This window comes from Leguminivora glycinivorella, chromosome 8, assembly GCF_023078275.1.
Source record: "Leguminivora glycinivorella isolate SPB_JAAS2020 chromosome 8, LegGlyc_1.1, whole genome shotgun sequence".
NCBI lineage: Eukaryota > Metazoa > Arthropoda > Insecta > Lepidoptera > Tortricidae > Leguminivora > Leguminivora glycinivorella.
In genome coordinates this window covers 18,564,381-18,578,456 of record NC_062978.1, presented here as the reverse complement: position 1 = coordinate 18,578,456, position 14,076 = coordinate 18,564,381, and the positions used below count along the sequence as shown (strand labels likewise).

Here is a 14,076-nt window from a genome sequence, read left to right as displayed (position 1 = left end):
AAAGCTCCCATGTCAAGGCAGTTTAAACTTGGAATGTGACAGGTTTACTTTTTGCGTTTGAACAACTTTGTTTAAAAAGGTCTAGTAACTAAATAGGTCATATAAAACGCATCGAGTTTACATGGCAACCAAAGAGTAGTATCCATACTAATATTATAAATGGGAAAGTGTGTGTGTGTGTCTGTTTGTTTGTCCGTCTTTCACGGCAAAACGGAGCGTCGTATTGATGTGATTTTTTAAGTGGAGATAGTTGAAGGGATGGAGAGTGACATAGGCTACTTTTGTTTCTCTCTAACGCGAGCGAAGCCGCGGGCAAAAGCTAGTATACCTCTCTCTTTCTCTGTCCCTGGTCCCAGCTCGCTAGTTGGGGTCGGGCTAGGGTTGTAAAAAAAGGTTTTTTTTCTGGCTTGAAAAAAAAACATGAAAAAAAACCGTGAAAAAAAAACAGTTTTTTTTCTGGAGTATGTTTTTTTTCTAAAGTACGAAATCTCAAAATTTGCAAAGTAGTTAATACTTTTATACGATTTTTTAGACTTAATGTTAAGTATTAAACGAATTTAATCAAATAACTTTAATTTCTGGTCTTATAAAAGTAACATTTACGAAATCTGTAGTTTGTAGTTATCACTATTTACTGTTGGCAACACCACCGCCTCTCCACGCTACACGCCGCATCGGGGATTCCCCAATAAACGTTTGTATACTGAATTAAAATGTACGTTATTGTTATTGAAACACGTTACAACTCACGAAAAACCGTTATTGTAGTATTATTTGTTCATCTGAAAATAAACCAAGGTGCTCGGTTTTTTTTCATGTTTTTTTTCATAATTCTGAAAAAAAAACATTTGGTTTTTTTTCTATTTACAACCCTAGGTCGGGCCTCCTTATGGCTCGGCGCCAGGACGCTCTGTCCCGGGTTGTCGTGGTTGGTGACAGTTGCTTGAGGTCTCTCTGGACATTGGACCACCACGAGGCGGGCGGTCTTCCTCTTCCTCTGGATGGATTGGGGATATCGAGCACCTTGCGGACGGTGTGGGTGTCTTCTCGTCGCATGACGTGGCCAAACCATCGCAATCTGCCCTCCTTCAGCTTGTCGGTAATAGAAGCGGTCTTAAATGTGCCCCGTATGTAGTCGTTCCGGACCTTATCCAACCGCGTGACACCACCGGCCCACCTCAGCATTTTCATTTCATTTACATGCAATCGGTTTTCGTGCACCTTATTGGTGGTCCAGCATTCGGTGCCATACATGTAGCATGGCTGGTCTGACTACGGACTTGTATATTTTACCCTTCGTCTTGATGGGCATTTTGGGGTCACATAGTACGCCAGTAAGCGACCTTCACTTCAGCCAAGCCGTATTAATGCGGTGTGTGATAGGCTTGTGCCGTTTCGTTCGTTGATCGGAGCGCTCCGATCTCGTTCAATCGCTCCCATGAACTAGTTCGCTCTTTTAGGTCTTTTGCTCATTTAGCTCAGCCAGACCAGCCAACCAGAACGAATGGGACCGAATAGTGTCAAAATTATACGAATAGTCCACAGATAGTAACATTCCGGGCCGAAAGGTTGTAAGTAACCGAAGTTTAATATAAAAACTTGACTTTTTTTGTTGCTCTGCTAAGTAGCTCTCGCTCTCGGTCGGCGCAGTCACACATTCGTTCTCGATCCAAACCGCTCGCGCTCGCCGATCCTATACTGAACTAAATGAGCGTGGCTTTACCTGCTTTTCTGTCCTCTGCTTACGGTTCGCTTTCTCTCGTCGGCATTATCTTAAACCGTTCCACGATGCTTGACGATGAGATAGCGAACCTGAGGGAGGCCAGAGAGGCATGGTGTGAGTCGTGTCCGAGTGCGGACATCCCAGTTGCCCGCCATTGTCAGCGGGATTGGGACTCCCCACGTCTCAAAATAGCCCATGCCTCACTAATTGACCAAAGTCCAGACGATTCTGAACGTGCGCGCATCCTTGCAGTTTCAGCCCCCGAGTCGGGCCACTGGCTGCAAGCTCTACCATCGCGAGCGATTGGCACTATTCTGGATCCAAGCAGCTTAAGGATAGCAATATGCTTGAGACTTGGGTCCAGAATATGTGTTCCGCATACCTGCGTCTGCGGCAAGGACGTGAACCGGCTGGGCCGACACGGCCTCTCATGTTCCCGAAGCGCCGGCCGAATGTTCCGCCACGGCACAATCAACGATTTGGTCCGTCGCGCGCTTGCCACCGTCTCCGTGCCTGCGGTGTTGGAACCCGTGGGCATGACAAGGGACGACGGCAAGCGGCCCGATGGAGCGACGTTGGTGCCGTGGAAACTCGGAAGGACCCTGGTGTGGGACGCAACGTGTGTAGACACTTTTGCTCAGTCCCACATTCAGGGGACTCGTATTCAGGCCGGAGCTGCGGCTGACCAGGCCCAAATTCTCAAGCGCCGTAAATACTCGTCGTTGCTCAACGACTACGAGTTTGCGGCGCTCGCAGTTGAGACTTTGGGTCCCTGGTCAGCCGATATGAAATCATTCATGGGGGCACTGTCGGCACGGCTGGTCGACACCACAGGGGACCCCAGGGCTGGCGCGTACCTCTGTCAACGTATCTCACTTGCGATACAAAGAGGTAACGCCGCCAGTGTCATGGGGTCCATGCCGCAAGCAGACCTACTGGAAGGGGTATTTTCTTTGTAACTAGGTTATTACTGTAGGTAGGTAAGTATTTTTATGTGTATGTAGGTATAGTTTGTTACGCAGTTTTATTTATTTTTAGATTTAACTTTAGTTTTAATGGTGTGTTTAATCTACAATTAAGTATTTTATTTAATGCATTAAATGAGCAAAGACCGATTCTCAGACCACGGAAAGATTCAGTTCATTTCGGTTATTGATGGGATTTTATTCCTAACAGTTCATAGTTCGTGAACGACACAAGCCTAGTGTGTGACGTCTTCATCGACAGTTGCATCATTGGCGATTACAGAGCCCAGGCCCCGTAGCCGAATGGCATTTCTCCGACGCCAAACGAAAGCGATACGCCGCTGGCTCTGTCGCGCCAATACGCAAGCGCGATAGAGATAGATATCTACTAGCGCTTCGTTTCGTGAGCGTTTCGTGAGCGATTGTGCCATTCGGCTAGCCACCCAGGTATTTGAATTTCGGTACTTTTGGTAGAGGGGCATTATCGATAAATATATCATTCCCTATTGCGGCCGCTCCTCCGAAATTACACTCCATAAACTCTGTCTTGGTTCTACTGATGCGTAGCCCGTGTCTCTCCAGCTGCTTCACCCATCGATCAAACCGTGTCTGCAGTGACCGCCTCTGTAGCAGTTAAAGCGATGTCATCAGCATACAGAAGGTACCACGGAGTTGGTTCTTGGATGTCGCGTGTGATGTAGTCCACGGTTAGGTTGAAGAGCAGAGGACTCAATGCTGAGCCCTGATGCACTCCAACCTTTACTTGAAAAGGCTTGCTTAGGCCTGCTGGGCTCTTGATTTGTGTCGTAACACCTTGGTACATATCCTGGACTATGGAGACATACGCTTCGGGTAGCTAAAAGCTAGTATACCATATACCTAATATGAATGTAAATGGCCGATAGTCTGTATGCCTCCCTTTTTCTCTGACGTGAAGAAAAAGGACGGCATGTTACCTATGATCATATGTCTATAAACATACAAATATGATATATCGGCCTTTAGAAAATAAAATAACAGCTCGGCATGGGAAACCTGAGAAAAAACTAACGCAAAACGATTGGTGTTTCTTTAATTGGTCTCGATAAGTGTTATTATAAATGATTATACCAAAAATGTTTTTTTTTTTAAACCAAAAACATTTCTTTGTCTGTTTAATTAATACTAATTTGGGAATATCAGTTACTGGGTCGTGAACAAACAGCGTAGTGTATGCTGTGAAAGTGCAAAATAATCCAAATGCATACTACATGAATATAAAAAACCGGCCAAGAGCGTGTCGGGCCACCCTACACGGTTCCGTGGATTCCCGTTCTTTTTAAACTGTTCAACCTATCCAGTTGAAAATAGTTTCCCTAGAAAGTCTTTATAAAGTGATTATTTCCGAAGATATGAACAATATCAAAAAATGATTCCCGTAAACCCCTATTCATTTTTAAATACCTATCCAACAATATATCACACATTAGTCCGTTTTCACATTATCCGATCCGATATCGGATATCGGAAGGATTTCAATGGAAAAAAATCCAAGATAGCGCCTGTAATGTATGGGATATCGGTCCGACATCCGATATCGGATCGGAAACGCACTTAGGGTTGAAATGAAAAAAAAAACACTCCCTACTGTAAGTGTAGGGGGGAGGGGGGGAATCCTAATAAAACATTTCTAGTCCTAACGGTCACTTAGATTATCCGAAGACGAACGGACGGATGGACAGACATGGCGAAATTATAAGGGTTCCAAGTTGACTACGGAACGGAACCGTAATTATAGGAAGTACGAATGTAGGTTTAGAATAATAAATAGTCTGAAATGGTACCTACTTAAGTGTGCACTCCGATAAAAGTGTGTTTACCATTTAGGTCGGTAGTAGTTTTTGACCTATCAGTAATCACGTTGTATACGTACAGGCAGTAGCATTTTGGGCTCATTTAGACGACAAGCATACTAAAAAGTGATTTTAGTTACACCGGATTGTTTAGGTTACACATAGCTGCAAAATTGCATGGCGAATTCATAAATTTTCCATGCAATTTAGCAGATCACTGTACATGCGCTGATGCAGTACCTACACTCATAGTGCGTTTTCACATTATCCGATCCGATCGGATTGTAGGACCGATATCCGATACATTTTTGATTGTTGCCTTGTGAAAACGCACTAGACCAATAAAATTTCGCAATGTAATTAATGAAACTCCCACGCGATGATAAATTTCCTAATAAATATGTTTAATAAATACGACTTTTATTTTTCTAAAAGATTTTCGTTACGAAAGAAAGTAAAAAATGCATGTAAAAACATAGGCATATCCGAACTACATAGATCTGAACCTTTCCAGAGCATGTCAAAATAAGTAAATGAGAGTTGTATTAAGGTGCGACCACACCGCTGCTTAAAAAACGGTGACGGTACGGAATCGTAGTGACGCATCGTATCCGTACCGTATTTACCGCATGCTCCTCACACCGCTGCTCAAAAAATTTTCTTTTCATTGACGACGGTACGGAAACGCATGACGTTCCCCATACGAAAGTCACTGCGTTTCCGTACCGTCTGCGTATTTTGAGCAGCGGTGTGATGCGGTAAAAACATAGGCATACGATGCGTCACTGCGATTCCGTATCTGAACCTTTCCAGAGCATGTGTGGTAAGTAAATGATAGTTGTATTGACAATTTGACACATATTGAGCAAGTGTGTTAGTTACAATTCCATTATTAATTTATTAACCTAATGTTTATAACCTAGTTTTTATAATCTAATTTTGGTAAGAGAGCAAATATCTCAACAATCCACCACCACCATTACCTACCACAATCATTAGGAATCCCTAATAGGTACAAATTCAAAATAAAAACACTTAACCTGTACCTGTTGCGTACTATGTCATTCAAGAGTCCCCTAGACAATTCAGGTTAGTATATAAAAAGGCATTTATAAACACTGTAAATTAGTCGACATTCTGTCGTGTTCAAGTCGTGGTCAGTGGTATAATGGCACCTTCTCCGCAGGAACTCCACGTGGTTGAGGCTTCTGAGGCGGGCCCGCGCGATGGCGAGCGTGTGGTCATCTCTGGCGTGTCCGGAATCTATCCGAGCATACGTCATGTTAAGGAGTTCTCCGAAGTACTATACAACAAGGTAATCTGACTCCATTTTATATTAAATGGAGAATGGTAAAAACTCTCCTTTCTTGATATCCTGGCATTTTGCTACAGCTCATGACTCATGAGGCGTAGACACTAGTTATACGAAAGCTTATGTCATCTAACTTTCTAATCCAGAGGCATATAACTAGTCCGGCATTTTCTCACAAACTTTTCCTTCATCAAAAATACGACTGGCAAATATTAAAATTGCGAAATGTTCCATACAAACTTCCACTCCCATTTTAAGGAAGTGGGGGCGTTAGAAAGAGACAAAAGGTAGCCTATGTGCCTTTCCACCCCTTCGACTATCTCCACTTAAAAAAAAACCGGCCATGTGCGAGTCGGACTCGCCCACCGAGGGTTCCGTAGACACTTTCAATAGTTAAAATAATCTCATATTTCTCGTATAAATACTTGTACTTATACTTAATTTGAAGTACGATATACATCCACAACACAATGGTGGTTTAAATGAAAGTAAAAATTTGATTTTTTTTTGTGATTTAAAAAAAAAAATTTTAAGACAAGTTGACTTTACATTTCCTGTAATATTTATCATAAAACCAATATTTGATAAAATTTTCATACTTTTTCATTGGTAAATTTTGGAGTTGGGAGGGGGGGGGGGGGGGGCGTATTTTCTTCCACATTTTCCTTCAAAATCCTTTTTTTGCCAACAACAAAAAATTATAAAAAGCAAACAGACACACACTTTCCCATTTATAATATTAGTATGGATGAAAGTCTCAGCCGAGGCCGAGGTTTGGAACCGCGATCATATATTTAGCAGGTTTGGGGGCTGGGGCTAAGTCGGCCTGAGTAAGATTGAGATCATACTTTGGTCTATTAAGTACCTTATTTACTTATGTCACTTATGTTATATGCAGGTGGACCCGATAGCAGGCACCAAGCCCCGTTGGGAGTACAAGAGCCCAGAGGTGCCTGACCACGTGGGTCTCATTCCAGATCTGGACAAGTTCGACGGGCAGTACTTCAGGGTTCCATTTCGCATGGGCATGAATATGGACCCCATGTCGAGGAAAATTCTCGAACACGTTTACCAAGCCATCTATGATGCAGGTACTATTACGTAAATATACTTAGGTTCGCTCCAATGGGTACATCTCGTAGGATTTACTGTACCCATGTCGAATTTGTACGATTATACGTCAGACAGATAGGCAGATCTATAATAGACGGACATAAGGGAACCTAGTTTAAGTAGGTAGGTACTAAAGACTCCCGAAAGGACGATTTCGATAACCTAACCACAAAATTAAAATTTTGAAAAAACCCCCGACTGCGACACAGAAGACCGATTTTCATGAAACATGGCTAAGAACACTCCCGACTAACTCAGCTTTCAGACATAAAAACTAAATTTAAATCGGTTCATCCGTTCGGGAGCTACGATGCCACAGACTGACACACACACAGACAGACAAACAGACAGACAGACAGACAGACACGTCAAACTTATAATACCCCGTCGTTTTTGCGTCGGGGTTAAAAAAGGAATTAAAGTTTATTTCAGTAAAGTAGAATACATTAAATACCTACAGACAAGTATTGAATGTATTCTACCATTTTTCGCTACTATTCTTGCTTGGTCGACAATGACATTAATCATAATGATTCATTCGGGTCTATATTAATTCGCATAACTTAATACCTCCTAATATGAATTGGCATAACGTTTATTACGCATAACGTTGAATACGCATATAATTATTTCGCATAATAGATTACGTATAATGCTAATGTGCATAATGTAAATTGTTATAACGATGAATTGGGATAAATATAATAAGCATAACTTTGCTTCGTAGAATGATTAAATGGCATACGATAAAATTATATTTGACTGGCTAATTAAGTTGTAAAAAAACAGTGAAATAGGTATACTTAAATCATTTTTAATGAATAATACCTTGCGATTGTAATGTATGTAATACGGAATAATATCTCAATAAAATCCACATAAACTCATTGTGTGATGTTATACACCGTGTTCATTTTTATTTTCCGTTAAATTCGACAAGTCGTTAGGTTCATTATCAGCAGTGATCGGGGATTTGGATGCCACACTGCGGGATGTCAAGTAGAAACAGTGATATGGATATGCCGTCCGGCCCGTGATAATTTTTCTTATGTCATAGTAGACAAATGATCAGACGGGTCAGATGGTAAGCAACTACCGTAGCTAATAAACAATGAAGTTACAAGTAACTGGTCGAAAAATAAACGAAATTCCCGTGTAGGTAATATATTTATAGAATAAAGTATATTGAATAAGCAAGTGTTGGTTATGAACTTATGATAATATAAATAGGAACTATGATAAATAGGAACTATTATACACCGTGTTTCACTTAACACTAAAAACCTGAAAACACTTTGTTCAGAATCGATAGTAGAATCGATTGAGCTATATCTTGATGGGGGTAATATTTTTATTTAAATTAGTATTATTAGTTATTTTTTACGTGCCCATTCTATTGTACTCGTAATACAACATTGTGTATATCGCATTGCTAGAGGTTGTTTACCTTTTTTCAGTATTTAGGGGTATTAATACTGGCCGGTTACTTGGACGATTATTTTTTCCGCTACTAGTTTGACGTTGTTTGTCAGTTTAATCTTAATGTTTATCATAAGTCATAATAAATTGAACTCCTACCTAATTACAACCTTGTCATTTTGAATATTGAGTTTATTTGCTTACTGCGATTACCTGTCCAATTTGAAGTTTACTGTGACAAAGCTTTAAAGTGTTTTACAGTGACATCTTAGCTGTCTATTGGTAAACCTTATGTCGTTGCAGTAACGTCCACAAATAAATAGTCTTATGGTTTATGATGGTAGTTAGCAATTATTTTATTGAGTGTAGACTTGTAGAGCTAAAAGTCAAGTAGAGCTGTACAGAAAATTAAAAATTCAATTAAAAAAAAAGTAACGATCAGATTGAAAGATGAACACTCTAGATGAGTTTAAAAAAATAAAAATCAGTTGGGGTGTCTGAGGTTTTGAGTGATACCGGAAACACCGTGTATAAAAATAATGGAATACTTAGTACAGAAATGTAGGTATTATTTACGTTTAGAATAAAAAAGCCATTAAACTTTGTTTGCCACTATGAAAATAATATAAATATATGTGTTCATTTTGCACTAAATTTTCTATCGATAATAAAGTGAATTTTTATTTATGATATATTTTATTGTAAGTGAGGCCTATACTTAACTAATTAAGAAAAAAAAATCATCAGTAATAACAATGATAATTTGATTTCGCATTTAAAACATTGACCCGTAATAGCAATAAATTGATAATAAAATAAATAAATCAATAAATATTGGGGACACCTTACACAGATCAACTTAGCCCCAAACTAAGCAAAACTTGTACTATGAGTGCTAAGCGACGATATACATACTTAAATAGATAAATACATAGTTATATACATAGAAAACATCCATGACTCTGGAACAAATATCTGTGCTCATCACACAAATAAATGCCCTTACCGGGATTCGAACCCAGGACCGCGGCTTAGCAGGCAGGGTCACTACCGACTGAGCCAGACCAGTCGTCAAATAAAGTACATATATTATGATAAAAAACTGTCCTTTTTCTAACCACATAAAGCCTGGAATCCCGCGTCATATCCATACTAGCATAATGTTTGAGGTCATTCACCCCGTGTGGCATCCAAATCCCCGATCACTGATTATCAGGAACTAACCCGTATACAACGTTTTGTTAAATTCGAAAATAGTTATTTGTTATACAAGGGGGCAAAGTTGTATTTTAACGCCGAGTGTGGAATTGAAAAACGAGCAAGTGAAAGGATTCTATAGTTGAACCACGAGCGAAGCGAGTGGTTCGAAAATAGAATCCTGAACTTGCGAGTTTTTTAACACACGAGAAGTAAAATACATTTGCACCCGAGTGTAACACAAAACTTTTCCCCTCACTATAGCGAGGAAACTACAACGCAAAAAATGCGTTTATCACTGCTTCCAGTAGTTCCGCAGGTGGTAAATCATCTTTATTACTTGATTCACCTACTTTTATCAATTTTAAAGCAGTTGATTTGACTTTATTCAAGGTCAAATTACTTTACCCACTAGTGGATAAAATGCGTTTTTACCCGCTGGTATTAAAGGACAAAACACGTGTTTCCGAGCTAGTGAGGGGACAATAATGTTTTCAGTACAGATGGTCGTTTTTTTACGCATTAGTTCGAGAAGTGGTTCATTATATGCCAGGTCGAAACTAACGGAGGCTCATCTGTACTGAAAAACGTCGTACGATACACGTGCGAAAAGGAAATTCGTAACTCGTGTCGATTTAAAACACTCCCTTCGGTCGTGTTTTAATTTATCGCCACTCGTTTCGAACTTCCTTTTTTACGCACTTGTATCGTAATGTACTATTTCGTTTTCATGTATAATACCTAAATTAATCAATTAGTATTAACCTTAAGAATAACATTAAAGTTAATGTCAAGTAAATGACGTTACAATATGTCATCTATACAGAGCGTCCCACGGCGATGCCACATGGAGGGAAAGTAGTACCTTAAATATCATAGATAGCATATTTTGCTAAAATTTTATTTTTAAAACTTAGTAAAATTGCATTCATATTTTTTAATTTTTTTTTGAAATTGTATGGAAAAAAATATCAGAAATCAGAACGGAACTCTTCAAAATGAATGGCAACACTTATAGTGACTTTCGTATTTTTATAATAACAGCATGCATTTAAGTTCAGAATAGTGACATTTATTTGTTAGGAGATTTGTTCTCTTTGTTATGCTTTACGTATTGAGTTTTCAAGTCAAATTCTGTCAAGCTCGATTTCTTATATGTAATCGGATGTCGGATTCATGAGGAATTGAGGAAACTCCTCAAACCTTACCGGCAAGGCCGGATTAAGGGTAGAGCGAGCGGAGCGGCCGCTCTAGGCACCACATGGAGAGGGGGCGCCAAAATCGAGAATGTGGAAAAATCCATACAAAAAAATTATACATTGCGTGGGCGCGCACATATGTATATCACAAACCGGCGAGAGGAGTCGGGAATTAATCCAGCTATTGAAAATCTAGATTTGTAATTCAGATTAAGTGGAAAGTTGCACCACATTGCCAACATATACCAACATTCATAAGGGCGCCGTAAAAGAAGGATTCTAGCCCTTGACCAACCACATTGTTGTGCGGCCGAACGACAAACTTACATCGCTATCCAAATGCAAAAATATGAGTATATCCGATAGTCCAAAGCGGAGTTCCTCATAAATCCAAAGGCGTAAAACGTCTCATTTAGGCGCAATTTTGTGAGTCACAGGAGATGATGAGCGAACTTCAAAGGACTAAGATCCCGAAGGGCACTTAGTGGCAAAATACCGAAATGGGTATCCCGACGGTGACAATCGAGTTCGCAGTTAATGTCTTAATACTCTTAGTATTATAAAAATAATAGTGATGGCGAAATATAAGGCCTAAAAGTCGGGAACATCGGCGCCCTTTGAGGTCAAAACAAAATACCCCGAAATATGCCAAAGACCGCAGCTCTGCAGTTGATCAAAGCTTGGAAGCTCGCTGCTGCCCCGCTAGCGGGTTGTCTTAATAAATTGCGTCAATAGGAAAAAAAAATCGCGCTCGCTTCGCTCGTACTTACTATTTATATCAGTTCTCTTTTAGTTACTTAGGAAAAATTCCGCGCACGCGTTTTTATGTCAAGTCTGCTTTCCTGACTTAGCCACTATAAGACTCCATTTTGTTTGTTATTTTATGTACATGATATCCACGTTCAGCCCCACGTAACCATACTAGGGCGCGACTGAGAAAGTTCAGTCCCTTTCGTACTCTGTATGATGAAATCCATAAATTCTGTAGGTATTGCGTTAACCTTCAAATTACGGCATTACTATGAAAAAAATTTCGATATTTTTATCTACGTCGTAAAAACTGGGAAGAGCGCCGAAACTCAAACTCGCTCTACCCTGATCGAGTGCACGGGCCGGCGCTGCAGTTACCGGTATACGTATATTCATTACATATAATCAAAGGTTTATATTAAAAGCAGTTTTAAAAATTACCTACACATTTCTATATAATCCAACATCCGCAAGTACCTTTCACCAGAACCCCAAAAGCGGCGGTTTTTTTTCTTAAAAATTATATAGCACCGGTCACACCTTTGTTTACAATAATTCCAGCTAATTCAAAATAGGAAAAGGGTTCCTAGTTGCCTACGGAACCCTAAAAACAGCTAGCAATATCTGGAACTAGTATCAGGGGGCCTCGCAAAATGTACCTATCTTGCCCACATCAAATTTAGGTCTTGCCCCGCCACTGGGAAGCGCGAGTCGAAGAAAGCAGTTGTTTTTTGTCCTTTTCATTTGCATACAAAAGTGCAACAGAGGCGGCGTTCTATTAACTTTATTAAACGAATAGGGTATAGGTATATTGCATGTGTTTAGGTCTAGCGCTTACGAGGCGCGGGGTCCCTTGGACAGTACAGATGAGCCTGAAAAACGTCGTACGATACACGTGCGAAAAGGAAACTCGTAACTCGTGTCGATTTAAAACACTCCCTTCGGTCGTGTTTTAATTTATCGCCACTCGTTTCGAACTTCCTTTTTTACGCACTTGTATCGTAATGTACTATTTTTTGCGGTTTTCAAGTCGTAATAAAATATGCTAATATTTTTTTTCAGTTAATTGGACAGTAATTACTAATTAATAATATAAGATAGACTTTAAAAAAGGGTCAAGTAGCCTATTATGTATTTTTATGAAATTACAGGAGTAAACCCAGAACATTTGTCTGGAAAGAAAGTGGGTGTTTTCATCGGAACTTCCTTGTCAGAGAGTGACAAGGTACTGTTTTACTTCGGTGCCCAGGAGAAGACGGGTTTAGGGATAGTCGGGTAAGAACATTTATTTACTACCAGAGTGATGTTGATATTCGAAAACTTATTCAGAAATGTATCGTATTATTGTGCTAGGTATAAACTCTAAAAGCTCGGCCACACTAGCGCGTTTTGAGAGCGCAGGCGCAGCGTTAGCACAGCGCAATGATGGCGGTGCGCCTGCGAGCGTTTTCAATCGCGCGGAAATGTCATTCCCATATCAGCCGCTATTTTCAAAAATTAAAAACTTTCAGTTTTCGTAAGTTCAATGTAAATGGGGTAGTAAAACTTTCAGTAAGTTGAAAATCTCAAAACTTCCGTAAGCAAAACTTACGATATGTTTTTCATAAGTGTAACCATAAATGGAACCATAAGTTGCTTACGAAAGATTTACGTAAGCAACTTACAGGTGTAAAAGCGGCCTTAGTCCAAAACTTATCCATTTATTCTGATAAGCTGTGAGTCGCTTCCGAAAGCAAACTCGTACCCATTTACACTTGAAAATTTTCAGCTTACGAAAGTAGTTAAAACTTACCGTAAGCGGCTTACAAAAACCATTTACATTTGAAAGTTTTGCGTAACTTGTAAGCCTATATTTTGCAACTGTAAACTTCTAATAAGTATTGAATGACACATAAGAAATCGAAACAACATTTTGGAAAAAAACAATTAGCTAAATGGTTAATATTTAATCCATATTCAGACAAGTCCGCTCACAATGCCGCCGCGCGAGCGTATCGGCAGCGCATGCGCTAGCATTCCTCTCCGCTAACGCTACGCTATCAAAACGCCCTAGTGTGGCCGAACCTTAAATGTCAATTGAGCCTTTCTATCGAGACATCTGAGAGCAGAGCTTTTCTTTGAAATGTTCGTGGTTGTTCTCCTAAGAACCAGCTCTTTAGATCCCAATAGGATATGCCCTTTATGTATTTTACTAACTGTATGATTTTTTTCACCAATAACTGGTAAAGGCTCCCTTGATACTTCAAAAAGGCATGACAATGTTGCAATCCATACTAATATTATAAATTGGAAAGTATGTGTGTCTGTTTGTTTGTCCGTCTTTGACAAATCGACGTGCGAATCGAATCGAATCTTAAATTGATGCGAATTTGATTTGTTTTGATGTTTCACAGTTAATATTTCCCCTTTGTTAGCTAGTATGGTGATAATATTGTTTTTTTTTTCGCTTCTGAATTCCTCACATAGCAAGACTTTTTCGGTTTGTTACGGCCACAGAACAGAGAAATATTTTTCATCACACCTACACTTTAAATGTGCTATTGCACGCAGGCGGAGCGTGAGTTAT

The 14,076-nt window shown here is 39.8% G+C and overlaps 1 protein-coding gene across 1 annotated transcript in view; it reads left to right on the top strand.

Moving 5' to 3' along the window:
• Positions 1-5,660: 5,660 nt before the first annotated feature.
• The window catches only part of LOC125228963 (fatty acid synthase-like), a 33,220-nt gene continuing 24,804 nt past the window's right edge, over positions 5,661-14,076 (top strand). The window contains exons 1-3 of the mRNA XM_048133698.1: positions 5,661-5,835; positions 6,731-6,923; positions 12,662-12,785. Coding sequence (XP_047989655.1) covers positions 5,689-5,835; positions 6,731-6,923; positions 12,662-12,785 — 464 coding nt within the window. The 5' untranslated portion in view covers positions 5,661-5,688. The remainder of the gene's footprint in view (positions 5,836-6,730; positions 6,924-12,661; positions 12,786-14,076) is intronic.